The sequence below is a fragment of the Silurus aristotelis genome (genome assembly GCF_946808225.1).
Source record: "Silurus aristotelis genome assembly, chromosome: 11".
Taxonomy (NCBI): domain Eukaryota; kingdom Metazoa; phylum Chordata; class Actinopteri; order Siluriformes; family Siluridae; genus Silurus; species Silurus aristotelis.
Genome location: NC_139584.1, coordinates 8,940,382 through 8,965,956, shown reverse-complemented (window position 1 = coordinate 8,965,956; position 25,575 = coordinate 8,940,382). Strand labels below are relative to the sequence as shown.

The window sequence follows — 25,575 nt, the reverse complement described above, 5'->3', positions numbered from 1 at the left end:
ATAAATAAATATATATATATATATATATATATATATATATATATATATATATATATATATATATATATATATATATATATATATATATATATATATACTTTACACTATATTTTCCTGCAATATGTGGTTCTTTTGAAAACTGTTACCACAAAGCTGAAGGCACTCAGTTGTACAGGACGTCTTTAGATGCGGTATAATGAAATTTTGCATTCACTCGAACTTGGAAACCCAAACCTGTTTCAGCATGGCAATGCCCCTGTAGACAAAGTGAGCTCCTTAAAGATTTGATTTAGATGCTTTGGAGTGGAAGATCTTGAGTGGCCTGCTATAGAGCTCTGACCTCAACCCTGTTGAACTCCTTTGAGATGAATTTGAATGCTGACTAAACCCCAGGCCTCCTCACCCCACCCACATCAGTCCCTGATTTTATCATCACTCTTGTTGAATCAGCACAAATCTCCACAATCTTTTACTACAAAAATCGACACACTACAAATCTGTAAATGACTGTGCACACTTTGATCAAGAGTCGGAAACCAGAATATGAATAGCAGCAGCATGTACTGGAAAACAGCAGCATGTACTGGAAAACGTGTATATTCTGAAACACGGGTAATCCAGGGATGATCGCCAGAATGAACCGTAGATCAGACGGTGAGTGAGTGCGAAGGGGGTGGGGGCTTATAAAGGGAGGGTGTAGATTGGAGACAGGTGAAGGTGATTCGTATAAAGGCAAGGCGATGTGTACCATACAGTATAAGTCTGAAATGATTGATGGTAGTACAGATTTTCAATGTTAACAGACTCCCTGGGAGCCTTGTCCCCTTTTCTCACTTCATATTAGTAACCTCTTGACTCAAGACTGTTGTGTGTGAAAATCCCAAGAGATCAGCTTGTTTTAAATCACTCTAACCTGCCCATTTGGTACTAAAAACCATGCCATGATGTTAGAGATATTGCACTCTTTCCCTTTCACTGATATTTGATGTAAATAGTATCTGGCGCTTTTAAACAGTATCTGCATGATTTTATGCACTGTACGGTTATTTCTATTAAAGTGAACTGTGAGTAGGGTTGCATAGGGGCAGAATATTTTCTGTAAATCGGTTTCCATGGGAACGTCATCTGGGGAAATTTGGAAATATTCCAAGTTGGAAACTTAATGGGAATTTACAGGAATTTTTTGAAATTCATTAGAAATTTGGGGAAATGTATAGAAACTGTATCATATACAAACATAAATAAAAAAATTTTGTTTGGACATAACATGCATGCAAAACTAATACAGATTTTTAAAAACTGATATTTTTTACTTGGATTTATTTGTTAGTATAATTTTGTTGCGCTATACAGTAGCTTTCACACAGCACAAGAAAGTTTTAAGCATACATTTTTTATAATGTTAATGTAAATTATGTGAATTCTCACCAAAATGGACATTATTTTGACATTGTGTTGTGTGCAGGATTTAAGAAATTGACTGTTATTTTATGAAGGAATGCACAGTGCCTGTAGGGGGTATGGTGTGCTGTGTGCATGCCATTGATAAATGTGCAGGGTAGCATTCAACTGAAATTGCATTTGTAAATTCCCATTTTATTCTCATTAATTCCTGTTAATTCCCATTTACTCCCGTTTAATTTCCATGGCAAATTTCCAGTTTTAAATTATGATCAGATGATCAGACCCTAGAGAAGCACGCTTTGCGAAAATAATTGATCAAATCATACATTAGCTCTATTTACTAGTTTAAAATTTTGGTTTGTTTCACCACCTTGGTGCCAGAACTGAGAAGAGTATTGAAGCATGTCTTCCTTGTTTCTGGAGAGCAGTGGTGGAGGATCAGAAGGAGCATGGTTGAGTGCATGGCCAGAGGAGTTCTTTGAGGTAGAGGGTTGCCAGTCCGTTTTTATTTATAGGTCACCATTAGTGTTTTAAATGAAATACAGGCAGCTTGAGGAAGCAAGTGGAGGGAGAGTGGCTGTAGAAGGAACATAGGAAGTTTAAAAACAAGTGCATGTGCATCTAAGATGGTATGAACAATATCTTTTGAATTTTTCTAACAATTTTCTGTATTCACATTATACAAAAACTACACATACATTATACATGCTTGTATAGCATGCATGTGTTTGTGTGTGTTGTGGCGATCATGAAATCCTGTATATACCTTTTTCCTTGTGAAGTGTTCACATCTTCTTCCTGTCTACTTATAAAGCCGCCTTCTTATTAAAATGTGCTGCACGCTTCTGCCATTTTAACTTCGCACCCTACACCAAGCATATATTAGTCCCTGAATCAGTAACTACTTCATAAAACAGTTGTATGTCTCTCAAATCCACCTCACTATATGTTAATGTAGAGTTGCTAGAAATTTGGTTTGAAATGCTGGACTTTAAGATTCATGTATATTTCTTGCACCCATACACAGTTTTAATATTTATCCCTACTTTTTATAACCGCATAGAAATTAGCACAATGTACAATCCTGCTTCTGATCTCTGAAAATGTAAGCTCAGCTGATGAATGAGAATCTGCTGCTTTGAAGCTGCTCGTTCTTGAAATTGGATGTTTTCCACATTGATGCGTTTTGTTTCACATTCTCATCATAGTCCATTGAATAAACGCATATGGTTTGCTACTAGATAAATTGGACAAAAACTATACGGCTAATTACAGGTTACAGCAGAGTGTAGAGGCATAATGACATCGTGGACATGGAGGAGTCGATGAAGTGTAGCTTTAAAAAATCAAAAAAATATCGAGTAATTGAAATATGTGAAATGCGGCGCTGAACTGCCTAAAACTTTGAGAGGTCTCCAACTTTTTTTGTACATCAACATGGATCAGTTTCATTTCATATACAGTGGAACCTCGATACTCGCGACCTTCACAACCTCGATAGTGCGAAAAATCTGATAGTCCGCGAGAAGCCGTGATTGGCTCGAAAGTACATTTGATGTTTGTACTAATACATTACCAAAAAAATTTGTATTGTATTATTCATTTAAAGTAGTAAATAAAACATTTATGACAAGTAATTCACAATTTTTGTTGTGTTTACAGTACAGTACTTGTACAATTCCCCTTGAAAAAGGTACCATCAAAAGGAGAGTCAAAACCTGGTGATTTTTTTGTTACTCGTGAGAGGTCATGGAACGTTATATTGGCAAAAGTTTACGGACACCTGGTCATATGTATGTGATTTTTGAGCATTGTATTCCACAGTTAATCCTAATTTGCTTTTATAATTCCCTTCACTCTTCTGAGAAGATGTTCCACCAGATTATTTGGGTGTGCTTGTGAACGTTCGTGTTTAAAGTCAGGTACTGATGTACAGTAGGTGTGGTGAGGAGGCCTGGGGTACACACAGTGTTATAATTCATCCCAAAGGTGTTCAAAGAGATGAGATCAGAGCTCTATAGCAGGCCACTCAAGATCTTCCTCCCAAACCATGTAAATCATCAACATCTTCATGAAGTGTATTTTATGCACAGGGCATTGCCATGCTGGAACAGGTTTCGGTTTTCTAATTCAAGTGAATGCAAAAATGTATTAAAGCACATCTAAAGCTTTACTTATTAGTACTTGGATGTATGGATAGATAGATAGATTACATCATTTGTAAATAATAATAATACCATCTTTTTGTGTGTTTGTAGTGACATCCATATTAACACTTGAATGTACACAATGGTTTAAAATGTGATTGATTTTTAAAATATGTATTCAAAATGTTAGATATTTTGAAACAGATTTCCTGTTGTGGAGCAATAAAAGTACATCTATCTATCTAGATCAGTTTCAAATCAAATACAACCACTGGCAGGGGAATTGAATAACATTGATTATCTTGCTACAGCGGTAAAGTACCTGCCAACGGGTGGGATATATACTTAGCAGCAACTGAGCAGTCAGTTCTTGAAATTAGATGTGTTGGAAGTGTTAGGATAAGTAATGTGGCAATAATTTTTACATGTTACACTACATTAACCTATATGCATTAAGAGAAATACGAGTAGTCATTCAAGTAAAAAAAAAAACCTTTGTCAGCACAATTCCAGCACCAAGTGATTGATAATTGACAGATCTGGTGATGTTTCATGAGGCGATGTGTTGCATGCGCCATAACATCTTATCACGCATGCCTTTCTGTTGATAGGGGTTCTGTTGTTTTGCCCTTTTTGAGAGGTTTTGCTGCAATTTCTTTGATATTTATTTTTGCCATAATTGAGTCAAACAACTTTTACTAGTCCTTATAGGGTTTCCTTTTTTATTTTCTTGTCATTTCTGCTGCCTGGGCTTTGCTTTTATGTGAGTTTTGTGGGCATTCCCAAATGCAAATCAGGTGCACTGTGCATAATGCAGGAAAACTGGCATTAATTCATATATACAATGCAGGGAAATGACCGAAAAAGGCACACAATTCAAGAAGTTCACAATTCTGACACGTTATTCCTAATAATCTTGTAAATAAAAAGTATCGACCCTCCACTGTTTGAGAATCGCATTGAATTTTGTACCGAACATTGGACTGTTCTGTAGCATTACACTTTTAATAGTGCGGATTCCCAGTTGTGATTTTGTGATTAGTTGACACAGCTGACTCCTGGCATGCTGCATTCAGTGAAGGGTTAGGTTCAATAAAAGCATTTTGTATTGGCTTAGCTGTGAGTTTTTGCTATTGTATAAGATGAAAAAACATGTCGAGAAAGGGGAGAGCGAATCTATTTTCAAGGCCATGGAGTGTGTCTGTGCTGCTGTTGAGCGGTTCAGCATGGGCAATTTGTGCAATTATACAATGCCTTGAAAAGAAACACGTATTTCATGCTGAATTATTGTAAATATAACACAGTTTCAAAACTTTTGGATTAATCCTCTCTGTGTGTGATCTACTTTTTTTTATTTACAGTGAACACTGTGTTGTCAGTGATAGAGGGAACTCAGCTGCTCTATTCTCTCCAACCACACCCTTCCCTTAATCCCATCATGCACCTCCTGCCACCCAATATCATGGTCTCTGGCCACGAGCTCATCCCCGGGGTCCTTCCTCCAACTGACAGCACAGGTAAGATTACGCACGGATCTCAAATCTCTCCTAATCCAAGACAGCAAATGATTTGAAGTTTTTTTTTTTTAAGTAGTCCCCAAAAGTAGCTTAAAGGATGATATTTCTTAGAACCATCAGGGGAAAATAAAAATGAAATTAGATCCCTGTTGTCATGGGAACAGCTCAGGATATCTTGGCAGGAAAGAACTTTCCTGGGTCCAATGTCAAGCCTCGGCTATGATCAGACACCTTGTATATCTCTTGTGTGTCTTCTTGCTATGGGGTTTGGGATCGATTTAGGCTGAATCTCGATCATAGGAATTCTTACCACTGAATAAAACCTAAGTTTATAGGAGTGTGTAATGGATTGTGGTGGGTTTGACAGAGCAGAGAAAAATATGTAAAGTAAAAAAAAAATAAATAAATAAATAAATAAATAAATAAATAAAAAGGAGGTAATCGTGATGCTAGACTAATCCGCACAACACTCTAGACTCGAGTCTCAAAGAGATACACTTTCTCCACACACTCTATCATTCCTCTCCTTTTTTTTTCTATCTCTGAGTCTCTTTCTGTTCCCCTCAGTTTGCCTTTCACTACTTACCTTTTAAAACGCTTGTACTTCTTACAGATCCACTCCTGCCTTATTGCTTCACCTCATAACTCCCGCTTTGCTACGAAGAAATATCACATCATCCTAAATATCAGTGATGAAACCCCTGAGGCCATACATTAAATCTTTTTTTGGAAAGCCAGCAGAGTATCATGCATAAAGGAAAAGTTCGCTAATATTTCTCGTTACCCGATTAATATATCACAAAGCCTGTTTCTAGATGCGTTTTCCAATTCTTTTTCCAGATTTATTTGTTTCCTCTTAGAAAGACAGCTTGAAATAAGTAAATATCTATAAATCTAATCTGGAACTGCCTAAAAAAATATTAGCAAAATTTGTTTATGTTCAAGAATTTTTTAGGTGTTTTTACAGTTTGAGTTTATTTCAAATAAAATCAAAATTTGTTTGTCACATACACATTCATACACAGTGTGACATGAAGTGAAATGCTTTTTACGATTGTCCAATACTGAAGAATGTAAATGTAAATAGAAAAAGAATATAACAAATTATAAAGTATAAAATCTAAGTATAAAAAAAAAGTCCACAAGGAAAGAAAATTAGCATATCAAATAGATTCAGAATGTGCAAGTAGTATAAAAAAGAGCCAATTTATTTATATAAACAATAATTTATCGTCTTAAATTTGGTTAAGCTAAACAAAGTACACGCGAAACAATTCAAATGTATAGATGACAAGCGTAAATCGGTATCATTATAATCCGTATATTACCTTCCCTACATAGTATATAGAGTAATAGTATTCTTACTCCATGGCTTGTTGAACCAGTGTTAGGTTATATTTATATATACAGATTCTTTATTTATCTAAATTATTAAACAAAGCAACTGCCCAGCAGTAGCTGCTTGGCGGTTCTGGGATTTGAACTTAAAACCTTTTAATCAAAAGCTGTCATGAAACTCACATGAGCGCATACAAAGTGCAGTAAAAACAGTTAATCCAGGCATTCAAATCCAAAACTATAGGCAAAAACATGTTCAAAACCAGGCAGAAGTTGTGTGATATGCAATCAGGATCAAATAGTGGCAAAAAACAAGTTGGAATTGAGCTATCAAGTCAATGGTAAGTCAATAAAGCAGGTCATAAATACTGTTACTTTGCAGAGAGATTGTGAATGGGAATCTTTATTGTTGTATGTGTGTGTGGTTTGGGAGTTGATGTTCACATCTGCCATATTTGGAATTCACAATGGCTGTAAGGACTTGGAGTTCCCAACCAGCTGTGATCTTTATTGTTTCAACTAGTCACTGCTCAATTTCCCCACATTTTGTTTGGATGGTGTTGTTAGAATGCCTCTTTAAATAAACCCGTCTTTGTGAAATTTGATGGAGACGCCAGTCAATATATAAAGTACAGAGGTGTCCCTGTTTATTTATTTTTTTTCTCATTTGATTTAGAATAAGATTAGCAATTAGAGCTCATTAGCAAAGTTTGTGTGCAGTCTCATCATCAGTAAGAAATCTGACTGATCCTTCACACACCTCAATAACAATCGGGTAAACCGATTGTGGTAAATTAAGTCCAATTTCTGTGTAATCGAATGAAGTAATCTTCTTAGTACTCTGCTAAATAGATGAACAACAGCTATTTGAACCTGTGTGTTTGTGATTACTCTCTCTCTCTCTCTCTCTCTCTCTCTCTCTCTCTCTCTCTGCCAGTCATGGACCTCGATCTTCCTCTTCAACCTCATTTTGTTTTTGGCTACACTTCTTCATGTAGTGTGCTTTGCTGGACGCACACACGTGTGTGTGTGTGTGTGTGTGTGTGTGTGTGTGTGTGTGTGTGTGTGTGTGTGTGTGTGTTAAGACCAAAGCTCTTAAGTTCTGGCTGTAACTGAGATAGACAGACTGATCCTTGAAAAGTGAAGCATCACTGGCTCTGACTCACACAAATATGCCATATCAGTATACTCTTCCACACACACATATATATCTGCAGTGTGGAAATGCATTTTAACACTTCATTCATGTCGAAATTCAGTGCCCATCTCGCAGAAACGGAGTTCATGCATCTAGAATGATAGAAGCAGAATATGTGAGGATCTGGTGAACATGACATAAACATGGCAAATACAGTACATCTCTTGATGTGCACAAAATATAATGCTGTTTAAAAGCAAGTGGACACAAGATATAAAAAAAAAAAACTTCATTTATTTAAAGTAAATATATACAGTGCTATTGTAATAATACAATAATATAGTATTTCTTTATTATTTGCAAGTACTGAATGTGTATAGGCACTTTAGTGTTATTATACTTCTTTTTCCTTTGTTTTCTTTATCCTTCTTTTTTCTTCTTCTTCTTGTGTCCTTGGAAGAGTTTAGGGGGCTATGGATCCTTCCAACTAAATTCGGTCCAGGTGTTGCCAATGTTCTCGCAGTGGGACAAATTTAAGGTTTTTGGACCATGTGTAGAAAATCTAATAAGCAAGCACCACTGGATTCCACGGGTCAAGCTGAGTTCAGTACACCTTATACTGTGAATTTCCACCTAATCCAATTTTTTCTGCCATCTCGGATTTTGGCAAATGGGATTTTAACTGTAATTAGTATTGGAAATTTGAGTAAGTACATTTGTCCTGCTGAGAAAAGTTGTCTTGTTTAATCATTTTATATCACATTCTTAGCGCTTCAGGCTTGACAAAACCTCTGTCCTTATCCTGCTCTGAGCATAGTGGTAATTGTATTGAACAAACATCAACAAAGAATATTGTGGTCATGTGCTTTGGCATTTTTGAGTGGCGTAAGTGAAAACAAATGAATAAACAAAAATGAACAGATTATTTAAACAGACAAATGAGATGCTGTTGAACGATAATAACATCAGCAGTAATTAACAATATTATTGTATTATAAAAAATTTTTTTACTCAGGTGTCAGAAACTGTATCGTATGATATATTAGCTTTGTATTTTTCAGGAATTAAAAATTCAAGGATTATTAAAACAAGTTATAGTTCCAAAATCAGGCTTTATCTCACCACCATGACATACACTATATAAACCAAAGTATTAGGGAACCTGACCTTTCCAGCAAAATGTGGTCCTTCCCCAAACCACAAACATTTTCAGGCACACAATTGTAAAAGATGTATTCGGATGCGATGGCATAAAAATTTCCCAAGCCCCATGCACAAACCCAGCTCCATGAAGATATGGTTTGCATGGGTTGGAGTGGAAGATCTTTAGTGCCCTGCTATAGAACTCTGACACTCCAAAATCTAGTGAAACATAGTACACTCCAAAATCTAGTGAAACAACATCTCAGAGAGGTGGAATTTACTTTAACAGCAAATTGAGACTAAATGTGTATTAGGATGTTCAAAAAGCAGACAAATCGTATGGTTAGTTGTCCACAAACTTTTGTTTAATACAATGTATATGGACTGATTCATGATCTAACTAAACATCTAGTTGTTTAAGTTGTAGTAGACTATAAAAAATGTATATTAAAGTGTATTATCCATATTATATGATAGAAAATGCACTGCCTAAGATGCTGGTTGCTTTCAGCAGTGCCTCCTTAAACATTCACAACCGCTTGTGTTTGGCTGATTGCAGCTAGCTGCCTTCGGGGCAAGCCTCTATCTGGCCTTTCAGAGAGAATTTGAAATGAACAGCAACAATGAGTTGGTATAAAGTGAACACTTTGGCTGGAGTTTTTGGCATTGCTGCTGAATATTTATGCGTGTGCGTGTGCGTGTGCGCGTGCGTGCGTGCTGAAAACAGCAGGGAAATAACGCTAGCCATTAGGACAACAAACAAGTTTGAAGATTAGTTTGGAAACAGAGCTCAGATGGTTTATGAATTCGAAACAGACCATCACAAGTCAAAATGCATGTTAATTTACCATTCTTGTACAATCACTTTTTCATTCGGCTTTAAAAGGTCACTAATTGATTTGAAAAGAACCTCACCAACACTATTTAAACAAAAGTTTGTGGACACATGACTATAAGATTCATATGTGCTATTTAAACTTCCCATTCCACATTTATTCCCCATTTCCTGTTGCAATAAATTCCACTTTTCAGGTAGATGTTCCACTAGATTTTGGGGTGTACTTGTGGAGATTTTTGCACATTCAGCCAGAAGGATGTTAGTAAAATCAGGTACTGATGTAGGGTGAGGAGGCCTGGGGTGCAGTCAGCTTTCCAGTTCATCTCAAAAAAGTGTTGAGCACAGAGTTCTATAGCAGGCCACTCAAGATCTTCCTACCCACCTGCACTGTACGGGCAAAACGTTTAGTTGATTCAAATGGGGTTTTTGAACACCCCCACTCCACATTTAGTCCCCGTTTGCTGTTGTAAAGACCTCCACTCTTCTGGAAAGATGTTTCCCTGGATTTAAAAGTGACCTTGTGGAGATTTGTGTTCATTTATTGTTCCAATTCAACCCATGTTGTTCAATAGGGTTGAGATCAGAGTTCTATAGCAGGCCACTCAAGATCTTCCATTCCTACTAAAGCAAATCTTCATGCAGAGATGGTTTAGTGCACAGGTACCCTAGCATTCTGGAATAATTTTGGGTTTCCAGACCAAGCAAATAATTTCATGCAGCTGTATACAAAGACATCCTATACAATTGTTTTTCTTCAACTTTATAGTAACAGTTTGGTAAAGAATCACATATGGCCAAGTGTTCCAATATTTCTGAGCATATAGTGTATTTTGGAAAAGGTTTTATGTCATCTTTGTTCTATCTGTGAGAATAAAAAAAAAGAAACCACACTACATAGACAATTTACAAGCCAGCTATTAGACCGCTGCTTTATAGACCATTATGAAGTAATGATGCCTATTTCTTAGGGTCTCCGAATTCTCTTCCCATTTTTACATTTCCTCGATGGCCCGGTCTTGATCAAATGAATTTTAATAGGAAGTCTTCTCTCAACACTAGCACGACCTTTCTTACCTCATACCGAACAACACCGTCCGACTCGCCGTCCATTTTCATGTCTGATTGAACTGCCAAACGCTGAGAGCCCCTGTATTCTCGGGGGCCGGGTAATAGCATATCTGCTCCACTAATCAAATCACTTGTTTAAATGGGATAAAAGAAGAACAGCTGTCTCAATTTTAACTGTCTATACAGGTTAGATGGGCAGACTGAACTTGATGAGAAGCCTGGAAGTAGAGGAAATGATCATGTTTTAAATGATTAGCTGGCCAGACAGACATTATAGATCTAGGACTTCCAGGACTTCTCTGCTTAGCTGAATAGATGACCAAGAAGACATAATGCATCACGGAGTCTTAACGTGCAGTTATTTAAAAAGTGGATTTTACTTGAATACTCAGTCATGAAAGCGATTGCTCAGTCAGGTTAACCTTTGATCACCATACAACAACTAGGAATTTCTTTCAATTTCCTGTGAAACTCTCTCCACTGGCACATACTTGATCTCAAAACTAGATCATTTACTGTTCAAGAAATGTTTTTTCCCCAGCCAAAATAGAAGCGGCATAATTGTATAGAGAACGCAAAACTACAGATGTATGACGCTTTCATGTCTGCAATCCAGATGGCGAGATTGCCAGAGTCAAAATTGCCAGAGTCAAAATGTAATCAAAATATCCAGCACATATTTAATTCCTGCAAGTTATGTTCTTAGGCTTTCATGGGCTACAAAATCTAACCCCCCCCCAATAGTATGGTTTATTTTGTTATTGACTTTTGAGTAATATTGAAAAGAACACTTTGTTCAGACAGTCTTGATCCCCGAGCGCAACGGCCGTGTTTCACATCCGCACAGCGTAGCACGCTGAAACGAGAAACCCACCAGGGGTCGATTGTAAAAAGACTGAATGCTTCGTATCTGAAATGGCCTTTAGATTTTCTGAGACCTGCTCTGAAAGCTTCACCTGTTCCAATTTTATTGAAATGATTTTTTTTTTCTTCATGTATTTCTAGGAGACGCTCTTCAGAGACCTCGATCGTTGCCGTCGTTCTCGTGTGTGCTGGAAAGGGTGTGTGTGTCCCTTGTTCCCTCCATACAGGCCTTCGAGACGGATTTGCTGGAGAAGCTGAACAACGAACGCAACAACACGGTAACACAGCCGTCAGCTGTAACCTTGTGCATTCAAAGGCTGGTTTTTCATGTACGCCTTTGCATTATCTTAAGTACATAAATACGCATAAATACTGTATACATAAACAAGTATATAAATGTACTTGAATTAGCCAATGCAGCTTTTGTTGAGCATGCACACATAATACGTTCAAATAGAAATGTTTGTTTTTAATAATAATCATATGGAGAAACAGAATCGTCTCTGTCGTCATCTCAGTACTCAGTCATCAGTGCTGTTAATTGGTGAAACCAGATTTTCACCTGATATTGGAAAAATAGGTTTGCCACACCATTTGCCTAATTTGTGTGACCGTTTAATTTACATTTTGTTACAAGGAGGTTGTTAATATGTAGGCAGTCTGGAAAAAAAAAAAAAAAAAAAAAAACATAACCCAGGGAATTTGATAACAGCTACCAGTGGCAGATTGCTAAAGAATTTCATGCTGGTTCTGATAGAAAGGTGTCAGAATACACAGTGCATCGCACTGTGCTATATAAACTCTGACTAGCCATGGAACGTGGATATTTTCTGACACTGGAACATCATCCACCAATGTCTTACATTTAGTTCTTTAACTTATAAGAAATGTGTTACTTTTTCAGTCGCAATACACATTTGATCATCGTTAAAAGATAGCAATTAAGAGATATTAGGCCTTAATTGCTATATTTTAACGATTATCTTGATATTGCGCCTGTTTATGGCCAGTTTATGACTCTATTAGTAACAATAAATTATTTTTTTAGGATTAATGAGGTTTCGTGAGCGTGAGCAGGCCTTACTCATATTTCACACCGGTTTTGAACTCTTTTCTCATATTCACCATCCACTCAGAAATTCCCTGGGCAGATGTAATGAGTTAACGTGGGCTAAAGCAGCCATGCCATCATTGCCTCGTGTGTGTGTGTGTGTGTGTGTGTGTGTGTGTGTGTGTGTGTGTGTGTGTGTGTGTGTGTGTGTGTGTTGCTGTCTCATTGTTCACTGCTTTCTCACTCAGTGTTATTGCTGTCATTATCACACCCACGTGGGAAACAGTCTGCGTGTCTTATATTGAATACAATGCAGCATAGCCATTACTCACTCTGCACCAGGCCCCCATCCTCGCAAAGTTCTCATAAAGAGTAATTACAGAGCCACGTTTGTTCGTTCTGTCGTTTGGTGAGAGGTGAGAGGAGCCTCAAGGAGCGCTGATGCATTTACACGCTCGCACTTATTTACTCATTCGAGACAAAGCGAGGGAGAGGGCGGGAAAGAGGACGGATGGATGAAAGTGAGAATCAATATTTCAGTCATGATAAACCTCTAGCTCCTTCTTTGACGTGTTTGTGTGTGTGTGTGTGTGTGTGTGTGTTTGCTTGAGAACTTGTGAATGTGTCTGGATGTGTAACACACACATGCACGGAGTTGCCATGTCAGCTTTGTTTAGATGAATGCACTCTGTTCATACCATTATTTTACATAAAGGATTTGTATGCAATTCTCATATCTCGGAGTATAGAACATGGAATTAATATAAATGAGCATGGATTTCGTGATATAGTCACGAAACGTAATCTAATGATTCGTGCTCATAGACATGCGTTTCCTTCTTTTTTTCGTGTCACTAAGGACGATTTTCTATGTAATGTATTTCCAAAGTTTTCTTTCTGCCACTGGATACCACAGATGCTGTATTGTAGTTTTCTATTACTCAACATTTAAGCAGGAGATTTGTATACTTGTATTTATAGCTTTATATTCGGTAAGCCCCACTCTTATAAACTATCTTCAGTGGTTCAGATAATGCATTACACAACACAGTAAATATATTCTCCAGCACTGCTCGACTGGTACCACCTTCTCTCAGAATGAGAGGTAAGTATACTTCAAGGCTCTTCACTGTTCTGGCACTGAGGTGGTGGAATGAACTTCCCCTAGATGTCTGTACAGCGGAGTCCGGGACTATCTTCAAGCGACGACTGAAGACCTACCTCTTACTGAAACACTTCAATTAGCACTTTCCAAATTTGTAGAATTCAAGATATATTATATATTATATATATATATATATATATATATATATATATATATATATATATATATATATATATATATATATATATATATATATAATATATATATATAAATATATATAAAATATATATATATAAATATTAAGTATTAAAATCTGGCGTACCGGTGTAGATTTATTCATTACTAGAGACTAAAAGCACTTTTGTACGTCGCTCTGGATAAGGGCGTCGCAAATGAAAATGTATTCTCCTGGGTAATTTAGGAGACTACGTTAATTGGAGATGCACACATTTATTATAGTATAACCCCAGCCCTAACCTTTTATATATATATATATATATATATATATATATATATATATATATATATATATATATATATATATATATATATATATAATATATACAGTGCCTTGCGAAAGTATTCGGCCCCCTTGAACTTTGCGACCTTTTGCCACATTTCAGGCTTCAAACATAAAGATATAAAACTGTAATTTTTTGTGAAGAATCAACAACAAGTGGGACACAATCATGAAGTGGAACCAAATTTATTGGATATTTCAAACTTTTTTAACAAATAAAAAACTGAAAAATTAGGCGTGCGTAATTATTCAGCCCCCTTAAGTTAATACTTTGTAGCGCCACCTTTTGCTGCAATTACAGCTGTAAGTCGCTTGGGGTATGTCTCTATCAGTTTTTCACATCGAGAGACTGAAATTTTTGCCCATTCCTCCTTGCAAAACAGCTTGTGCTCAGTGAGATTGGATGGAGAGCATTTGTGAACAGCAGTTTTCAGTTCTTTCCACAGATTCTCGATTGGATTCAGGTGTGGACTTTGACTTGGCCATTCTAACACCTGGATATGTTTATTTGTGAACCATTCCATTGTAGATTTTGCTTTATGTTTTGGATCATTGTCTTGTTGGAAGACAAATCTCCGTCCCAGTCTCAGGTCTTTTGCAGGTTTTCTTCCAGAATGGTCCTGTATTTGGCTCCATCCATCTTCCCATCAATTTTAACCATCTTCCCTGTCCCTGCTGAAGAAAAGCAGGCCCAAACCATGATGCTGCCACCACCATGTTTGACAGTGGGGATGGTGTGTTCAGGGTGATGAGCTGTGTTGCTTTTATGCCAAACATAACGTTTTGCATTGTTGCCAAAAAGTTCGATTTTGGTTTCATCTGACCAGAGCACCTTCTTCCACATGTTTGGTGTGTCTCCCAGGTGGTTTGTGTCAAACTTTAAACGACACTTTTTATGGATATCTTTAAGTAATGGCTTTGTTCTTGCCACTCTTCCATAAAGGCCAGATTTGTGCAGTATACGACTGATTGTTGTCCTATGGACAGAGTCTCCCACCTCAGCTGTAGATCTCTGCAGTTCATCCAGAGTGATCATGGGCCTCTTGGCTGCATCTCTGGTTAGTTTTCTTCTTGTATGAGCTGAAAGTTTAGAGGGACGGCCAGGTCTTGGTAGATTTGCAGTGGTCTGATACTCCTTCCATTTCAATATTATCGCTTGCACAGTGCTCCTTGGGATGTTTAAAGCTTGGGAAATCTTTTTGTATCCAGATCCAGCTTTAAACTTCTCCACAACAGTATCTCGGACCTGCCTGGTGTGTTCCATGTTCTTCATGATGCTCTCTGCGCTTTAAACGGACCTCTGAGACTATCACAGTGCAGGTGCATTTATATGGAGACTTGATTACACACAGGTGGATTTTATTTATCATCATTAGTCATTTAGGTCAACATTGGATCATTCAGAGATCCTCACTGAACTTCTGGAGAGAGTTTGCTGCACTGAAAGTAAAGGGGCTGAATAATTTTGCACGGCCAATTTTTTTAGTTTTTTATTTGTTAAAAAAGTTTGAAATATCCAATAAATTTCGTTCCACTTCATGATTGTGTCCCACTTGTTGTTGATTCTTCACAAAAAATTACAGTTTCATATCTTTATGTTTGAAGCCTGAAATGTGGCAAAAGTTCGCAAAGTTCAAGGGGGCCGAATACTTTCGCAAGGCACTGTATATATACAGTGGGTACGTAAAGTATTCAGACCCCCTTAAATTTTTCACTCTTTGTTATATTGCAGCCATTTGCTAAAATCATTTAAGTTCATTTATTTTCCTCATGAATGTACACATAGCACCCCATACTGACAGAAAAACACAGAATTGTTGACCTTTTTGCAGATTTATTAAAAAAGAAAAACTGAAATATCACATGGTCCTAAGTATTCAGACCCTTTGCTGTGACACTCAAATATTTACCTCAGGTGCTTTCCATTTCTTCTGATCATCCTTGAGATGGTTCTACACCTTCATTTGAGTCCAGAAATTTTTTATTATACTGATTGGACTTGATTGGGAAAGCCACACACCTGTTTATATAAGACCTTACAGATCACAATGCATGTCAGAGCAAATGAGAATCATTAAGGTCAAAGGAACTGCCTGAGGAGCTCAGTGACAGAATTGTGGCAAGGCACAGATCTGGCCAAGGTTCCAAAAATTTTTTTGCTGCACTTAAGGTTCCTAAGAGCACAGTGGGCTCCATAATCCTCAAATGGAAGATGTTTGGGACGACCAGAACCATTCCTAGAGCTGGTCGTCCGGCCAAACTGAGCTATCGGGGGAGAAGAGCCTTGGTGAGAGAGGTAAAGAAGAACCCAAAGATCACTGTGGCTGAGCTCCAGAGATGCAGTCGGGAGATGGGAGAAAGTTGTAGAAAGTCAACCATCACTGCAGCCCTTCACCAGTGGGGCTTCATAGCAGAGTGGCCCGACGGAAGCCTCTCCTCAGTGCAGGACACATGAAAACCCGCATGGAGTTCTCCAAGATGGTGAGAAATAAGATTCTCTGGTCTGATGAGACCAAGATAGAACTTTTTGGCCTTAATTCTAAGCGGTATGTGTTGAGAAAACCAGGCACTGCTCATCACCTGTCCAGTATAGTCTCAACAATGAAGCATGGTGGTGGCAGCATCATGCTGTGGGGGTGTTTTTCAGCTGCAGGGACAGGACGACTGGTTGCAATCAAGGGAAAGATGAATGCGGCCAAGCACAGGGATATCCTGGACGAAAACCTTCTCCAGAGTGCTCTGGACCTCAGACTGGGCTAAAGGTTTACCTTCCAACAAGACAATGAACCTAAGCACACAGCTAAAATAACGATGGAGTGGCTTCACAACAACTCCGTGACTGTTCTTGAATGGCCCAGCCAGAGCAATGACTTAAACCCAATTGAGCATCTCTGGAGAGACCTAAAAATAGCTGTCCACCAACGTTTACCGTCCAACTTGACAGAACTGGAGAGGATCTGCAAGGAGGAATGGCAGAGGATCCCTGAATCCAGGTGTGAAAAACTTGTTGCAGCCTTCCCAAAAAGACTCATGGCTGTATTAAATCAAAAGGGGGCTTCTACTAAATACTGAGCAAAGGGTCTGAATACTTAGGACCATGTGATATTTCAGTTTTTCTTTTTTAATAAATCTGCAACAGTGTCAACAATTCTGTGTTTTTCTGTCAATATAGGGTGCTGTGTGTACATTCATGAGGAAAAGAAATGAACTTAAATGATTTTAGCAAATGGCTGCAAAATAAAAAAGAGTACCCACTGTATATATATATATATATATATATATATATATATATATATATATATATATATATATATATATATATATATATATATATATATATATATATTCTGCCTTATTTTCTTATAAAAATGGGGGGAAAAAGATTACTTTTGGCATTTTTGTCAGCATTACCCATGATCCTATTGCTTCCATTGCTATGGAGACGGAGCGAGACGGAGTGACACGAAAAAAGAGGCAGTAATATTAATAGTAGCACTTGTAGTAATAGTAGTTGTAGTTGTAGTGGTAATAGATGTAGTAACATTATTAATAGTAGTAGTAGTAATATAAATACTAGTACTTGCAGTAGTAGTAGTAATAATAATATCTATACTACTAATACAAGTACAGAAGCTTCCAACCACAGAGGGTGAAATCTAACATGCGCTTCCTCGAGGACACATGAAGCTAGCCCCCACATCTTTTTGAACTGCTGCTCATGCTCCATCACACACTCTGATGAAAGCGCTATCCGCCCTTTTACACATACATGAGCTCACAGATGCAAACAATCGCTTAGTGTCACTTGGCAGTGAAAAGAGCAGCACTCCTCCCACCCAGAAACACAGCCAGTTTTGCTTTCCTGAACTGACGACCATGGGTGTCTGTGGCACTGTTAAGATTCGAGCAGATTTACGATGATAAGGTCACCATCAATGTATTCTTTTCTGTATAAATTTGTATACATTTACATAAAATGTGTCAAGAAAGTTGTTTTAGTGTCTAACAGGATGTCCATATTGGATATCAGCTGATCATAAACTCGCTGGTGTCTAGGTGTGTGTAAAAAAAAATTATTAAACTTGCTAATCAGACCCCCCCCCCCCCCCAACACAAGCATGCAAATAATCCCAGTGTGTAAAACCTCATGTAGATCAGTGTTTAGCAGTGCTAAAGTGAGCTTTACCAGCTGTTTTGTGTGTGTGTGTGTGTGTGTGTGTGTGTGTGTGTGTGTGTGTGTGTGTGTGTGTGTGTGTGTGTGTGCGCGTCGACACCACTTTTACTTCTACCCGTTTCCCCCGTGTCCACACTCCAGACTCCACGTCTGTGTCATGATCATCAGACCAGGACAAAACCTATTAGCAGGTGAACCTCCTCTCACAGCAGATTGATAATGCATGATGGGGAAATTACCTGCTGCAAGCAGTGGCAGGAAGCAAAATCAACATGACAGTCTTTTTTTTTTTTTTTTTTTTTTTTTTTAGCAATTTCGAATTAGAGTGTGTTTTACACAATTCCTCAGGAGGACGTCATGGTCCACAGAACGTTCCAGCGTGTTATTGATGGTTTGTACTTTGTAGTGCTGTGATTTGTCTTTTTCTCTTTTTCTCTTTCTAAGCAAGTAATTAACTCCGGACGGGGAAATGGATATCAGGAGCAAGTCGGGAAAATTAATTTGTCTGTTGTAGTTTGGACTTTTCTAATCTCCGAGCAATCAATATTCCATTAACTTTTGTCTCAATCACGGTTGCATATGTCATGCTTATGAGCATTCATTATTTAGAAAGTGATTGGAAACAAAAAGCAGAAAAAAAAACATTTGACATGAGGCATCGCTGTAGGGTTTGGTGATCAAATGAGTTGTTTTTTATATTATTTAAGATTGTATGTAGTATTTGTAATGCAATGAGGGTTGAGAACTTTTAAGTGAATAGATATGGGCAGGGGGAGTGGTTCCAGCGGTTAAGGCGCTGGGTTACCGATCGGAAGGTCGGGGGTTCAAGCCCCGGTATCGCCAAGCTGCCACTCTTGGGCCCTTGAGCAAGGCCCTTAACCCTCTATGCTCCAGGGGACCCTTACGAGAAAAATGAATCAAGGGCCGTGACGTCGGAGCGACGTGGGGCCGCCTTCCCGTGGGCTCACCACCTGCAGGAGGGACCGTAAGGGACCGGTGCTGAGAGGATTGGGCAGCAGTGCTTAGACTGCTGCCCCCGCGACCCGAATTACGGATAAGCGGGAGAAGATGAATGAATGAATGAGATATGGGCAGTGGTGCAAAGAATGTGAGAAAAGTTTAACTTTATGCAAACATGGAGCATCTTGGTGCTGTGACTCTAACAGGAGTGAGGACAGTGGATTGTTTAGGCCATCTCTGAATATGGTGTCCAAAAGTGCAATAGAAGCACCACCTACTAAGAAAAGTTAATACTGTATAGCTAATTTAAAGAAGAGCAACTTCATAGTACCGTAAGTGCTGACTTGAATTATCCCTGTAGTGCCACAGCAATGTGCAATGAATTATTATTTATTAAGAAAGAATTCAAATGCAAAATTTGTCAGATTGTATTTTTCTTTTACCAGATTACAGCTACAACTATCTACACACTTTTATAGAATTTTCAGGAAACCCCCCAGCCCCTCAACTCCCCCCCCCCCCCCCCCCCTAATATAAAATGAAGATGTTTTTCAAATAAAACAGAAAATGCTGGGAGAAACAGGTGGGTGCAGAATCTGTGGACTAAAATGAAACATTGCTTAATAAAATAACTTAAATATTGTATTTTTGTATTAAGATTAGTTTTAGTTGTTACTATAGAAACATCATTGATTCACCCCTTTTGACCAATCAGAATGCAGATCTGTAATATGCCTTTCCTGCAGCTCGTCTTGTGAAAATCTTCCGATTTAGACACGTGCACAAGGTTTTGTCTAATGGCTCAATAAATCGAGCCCATCAAGTAGCTACATGAGCCTCTGAGAGCATTTGAGATCTGGGAATGACACTAGGAGCCGTACAGGTGCCTCTGGTCTCCATAAAATCCTAATGAGAACTACACAAGCAGACAAAGCGAGTGAGCGAAAGTGAAAGAGAGCGAGAATGAGAGATTGATTATCAATCTTTTGTGGCACTTGTCTTTCGCTTCTTGCCTGACGCGACCTCTGCGCCGCCACCTTTTGGAGGTGGTAATTCAGCTGTGATTGTGGTTGACGGGAGTCTCTAATTGGCCCTCATGTGGGAGGGTGACCTTTTCAACGGGGTGACTCCTGATGCATTGTCTCTTCATCTAGCCAAGCAACTTCTCACAAGTTGCACACATGCGCGCACACACACACACACACACACACACACACACACACACACACAGACACATCAAAACGAATGGTTTTTGACCAATGAGAAGACATTAGAGTCAACAGTTAATTTCTTTATTAAATCTAAAATGTGTAGATCTAAATTCTTTAAAACTGTTTCTTTCTCTTTCTTGTTTTTTTATTTTTATTTTATTTTATTTTTTTTTTTTTTATTTATTTATTTTTTTTCTAGTCTCCCATTCATGCTTGTCCTCATTATAAAAAAAAGGGCCGCATCTCTGTCTGCCGGAGGCTGGAGGAAACACTTTGAAGACTTTCACCTAATTAAATTGGGTCAATTAATTTTCTCTTGGACAGAAGTAGCATGTGCTCGAAAATACCTGACTCATTGTTTGCTCGGTCAAACTGTCTTTTTGCCAAATTGTAATTTTTCCACCAGACATTTGCATCTGCAGCAGGATAAATAGTGTGCAGTTAGTGGGCATGTTGCAGGAGATTCATGAAAACAATTGAGATGCCTCATGGAAAGTTGCAGTTGAAAAAAATTATGCAAATACATAATTTTTTTTTTTTTTTTGAGTTTGGTAAATATTCTCGAAAATCTCAAAGATACCCCCAGAAAAAGCTGAAAAAGGTTTAAAGACGATTTGACTGTGGTTTAAAAAACAAACAAAATGAATGAATGTAAGGTGTGTAGACAGAAGCGTGAATGTGGCTAACGAGAAATGATTTGGCGTCTAAAGTGGGAACGTTTGGAAAGGCATGATAATCCATACGGAAAGTCAAGTGCCAGCGGCGGACACAGCGGGGCTTGAGGCGAACTGCCACTGGGTAGATCGCCTTGGACTTCAGGAAACCTGGATGTAGTGTCGAGCTAGCCTCCAGGTGGCTGCCTCAAGCACTATATATATAAAGTACACTATTATTCATAAATACTCCAAATTAAACTTTTTTTGTTTTGTTATCTGATAATTGATTAATCAAAAAAAAAAAATCAATCAATTGACCGATTATCAAAATAATGATTAGTTGCAGCCCTAGTTTTTACACAAGTCAAGTCAGTTTATTATCATTATATACAGCTGTTACAATACACAGTGAAACGTTAACAAATTTATTTCATCCAGGATCAAGATGCTACATGAATGAACATGGGACTAAATAGGTCTTTACATGGACTATATTCGACCACCACAAACCAAAAATAAACTGAATTCTAACTCGCTACAACTACAAACACCGGCAGTGGTGTAAACTCTCTATGCTGCTTTATCCAACAGCCATAGATATCCTTACATTTCCCATAAAAAGCAACAGCACCTCAAGGGACTGAAGCTAGCAAAGAGGCAATTGTCCTTACAATGACATGTTTTGAACAATGTACAATGGACTACACTTCTATTTGTGCACTACAGCTCTCTGAATTTCAGTGTGAACACACTACCCCTATTAAAAAATACACATTTGAGTACATCTATTGGCTCAGTGTTAAACCCGCACTCAGTTAGGGTTCAGATCGGCTGGAGGGAATTGGACCTCTTGAGGAAGACGTTTGAGAAACCGATAAAAAAAAGCAGAACTCAGAAAACAATGAAATCATATAAAGGCATGTACGTGTTCCACTTTTAAAGAGTTTTGTACAGTGGAAGCAGAAGCAGGTACAATATGTGGGCAGATTTAATGTTCCAAGAAATAATGGAAGACATGCCAGAAAACCAGTGCATTTTTTTAAAAAGCAAACCCTGCTCTTTATGCATTTTTGAGTTTTTATATGCTTTTATATCAAACTCTAAAATGTGCATGATATCTGGTACTTCAGGATGGGGGTTAGAATGTTTTTGTGGATACATAATACAGGATACAGGAGATCTGATCACCATTACGACAACAAATACTGTACAAGGTGTGAATATTAATCCAAAATTTCTTTCAGTATTTAAATAGATGCTAATAGATTGTTTAAACTTGGCCTGAGATCCTTTGTTGATTCGACCAGAATTCTGCTCAACCCCTAGCCAATTTCTTGCACTGAAACACTTCAGGCAATGGTATTACAGTGCAAAAAACACAGATCACCAATATAGTAAAAACGAGACAAGACATACCTTATCTTTTCTTATAGATATAGCTATTCTATTCTTATTATTTTATCATACTATTATAATAGATACATCATGTCCATCATGTTATCAAGACCACATATTATGGTTTGTATCCATAATATCATCAGCATCTATTTCTTATACTACATCTTCTAACACTTAGTTTTAAATTTTGTCAGGGCCATTGCCATTTTAGGGTCATCATATCGATTTAAACTGCAATGAGGTGAGTGCTCTTAAACACTGATTTATGTTTTATTTAATTAATTATCATGCTACCTTCTACCTAAGTGTTTCAAGCTGGCCTATTAAACATGTTTTTTTATTATTATTATTATAATCGTAGATCTACTGGCAAAGGAACTCTTTGGCTTCGAAATTTATGGAAGTGTCCCAAACCTTTCTTCATCTTCTGCCTTCTCTGGTCTATCAATACTGTCTATCTGAAGCCGAATCCGGCAGTAATGTAATTTCCTATCGATCAGATGACGTTGACTCATGGTCCGTGACATGGCCCGTTAGTGTTCTAACATAATAGCTGTAGTTCACTATGTCCTCGTAAATTAGAATCGCAGGGTTATGGGACGTTTTCAGGTTTGTGACCCGAGTGCTTATGAGCGAGCAATTATACTCACGAGTCGTTACGAAGTCATCACTTTCGGATTAAGAGCAAAGATGACAGTTTCTCACTCTATTTAGCCTAAAATAAGAGATTTTATTCAGTTCTTTTATTTGATTTCTGTATTTTTGGAGGCGTGCGTCTTGGCGTAGCGGGTGAAAATCGGTTCAGCTTGGTGATAGGGAATTGATTTTTAGCAATACATTCATTCTGCAGTGCCATTTGTCTTCCTCATTCATCTTCATTCATCCATTACTTCATTCACAGCGGTGGAGAATTTAGAGCTTCAAAGCAATTTGGGGTTAAAGCAGGGGCACTGAGTATTTTCTCTCATGCACTTCAAGGTCTTGTAAAAAAAAACAACAACACAGACTATATTATATTTGCTGAAAAAAGAAAAAATCCGATAAATTCTTGACATCAAAGTTGTTTTGGACGAAGGCAAGCCTTTTTTTCATATTAAATAAAATAGAAGAAATTTGATAAAAAACAAAAATTACGCAAAAGTCTAAAACGCATGATACCTTGTTTAATGCTACTTCGTTTTTCATGTTTTATACACTATATGGACAAAAGTATTGTAACAGCTTAGTTTTCCAGCCACGCAGTATGTGGTTTTTCCCCACACTGCGGTAGCATGAGATTGTTCCTTCACTTAAACTAGGAGACCCAAACCTTTTCCAACATGTTACATATGGTTTACATGGACTGAAGTGGAAGATTTGAAGTGGTCTGTTATAAAACTGTGACCACAACCTAACACCTTTGGGATAAATTGGAACGCTGATTGCACCCCAGGTCTCCTCACCCTACATCAGTACCTATATTTACTAACACCCTTGTTGCTGAATGAACACAAATCTTCACAATCACACTTCGAAATCTAGTGGAAATGTGGAATGGGATATTCAAAAAGCACATCAATATACAGTAGTTCAGGTGGTGTATGTATTTTGCATTTCAAAATGTGAATTTAGTATACCTATAAAATGTATTTTAGACACATAACGGGAATTTGAGTACAACACGTAGTTAGAATTTGTTTTAATAGTAAATCTTTAAAGAGACACTACACTCTTAGGTTGAAAAAAGAAACCTGGTTTATGTGTTCACTGGATTACATTGTTGTAGGTTTCTTCCCAGAAACTTTCGAGTCCCTGGTATAACTGCAAATGTTAGAAAAGCCATGAAATCCTTTTCTATTCAATAACTATTCAATAGCTATCTATCATCATCAATTACAAACGAATTCTAACTATTGTATTCTAATACAAACTAAAAATGTTCTGCCTGCACAGTACTGTCTCCTTGGCAGCCTGAACAACTAAAGTTTATATTGTAAGCATCTATTCTATTGGTTACTGTGTTTACGGTCTTTCATGGTTTTTGCATTAAATATTGTTGCACTCATGAATTTTGTGTAGTATTCTACATAGTTGTGTTTTTCCATTCTATTGTGTTCATTTATGTGGTTTCATGCAGCGCCTTCTATCTGGAAGAACATCGTTTTGTTTTTCAGTGTACTGTATTGTATAACGCTGAAATGACAGTAAATCGGACTGGACATTGTCAGAGAAAACACAGCTTGCATACATTTATACAGATATTTTATGCTCTGCTTATTCTTAGTCAAATCAATACAAGAAAACAATAAACACCAGAGCACAACTAAGCACAACCACGCAAACTAATATGTGTAAAATAAGCGAGCAGGACAAACTTTCCTACTTTGCTAGTTTTATCTTAAAAGATTTTATCTTATCAGAAATATATATATATATATATATATATAAAAAAAAAAAATAAAGAAATAATCCAACATTGTTGCTTTGAATTGATGGCATTTGGCAGAAACCCAACTTACAGTTTTCTCTGTAATACAGCTGAGCAATTAAGGGTTAAGAGCCTTGCAGCTTGGTGGATTGGGTTTTAAACCATGACCTTCTAAACAGAAGTTCAACATCTTATCCCATGTGCTACCACTTCCCTTTGTACATTTATTACAAAATTAATTACAAAAACCTTTAACATTGCCTTCAAAGTTTGAAGAACTCGTGCAGTTTTTTTAAATGATGGATTTATACTACAGATTTGTAGATATGTGCCATTAATGGTACCTCTCTTTTAATAAGAAGAGGGACATGTTAGGAGCATTTTTTTCCCAGAGAGATTGTTAGTGTGGTGTCTGAAGTATATTAATGCCCTCTCCATGACCGCACGCCATTCCACTTATTTGCTAACATGCGAACAGCTTATTCCTGGAAAATTTTCTGTGTCTCCGGTTGTGTGTGTGTTGTCTGATTTGTATCTTTATGTAATGTCTGCGCTGTGGCTCAAGCAGTGGGCTGGTGGCTGTCTAGTCAGACGACCTTTTGCTACAGCAGCTGAGCTAAATGACGTGTGACCCTT

At 37.6% G+C, this 25,575-nt stretch overlaps 1 protein-coding gene across 2 annotated transcripts in view; it reads left to right on the top strand.

The window, feature by feature from the left end:
• nphp4 (nephronophthisis 4) overlaps positions 1 to 25,575 on the top strand; it is a 204,936-nt gene that overhangs the window by 41,781 nt on the left and 137,580 nt on the right. For both annotated transcript variants that reach the window (XM_083555325.1, XM_083555324.1), the window contains exons 6-7: positions 4,913 to 5,068; positions 11,599 to 11,735. In XM_083555325.1, the coding sequence (XP_083411451.1) occupies positions 4,913 to 5,068; positions 11,599 to 11,735 (293 nt within the window). The remainder of the gene's footprint in view (positions 1 to 4,912; positions 5,069 to 11,598; positions 11,736 to 25,575) is intronic.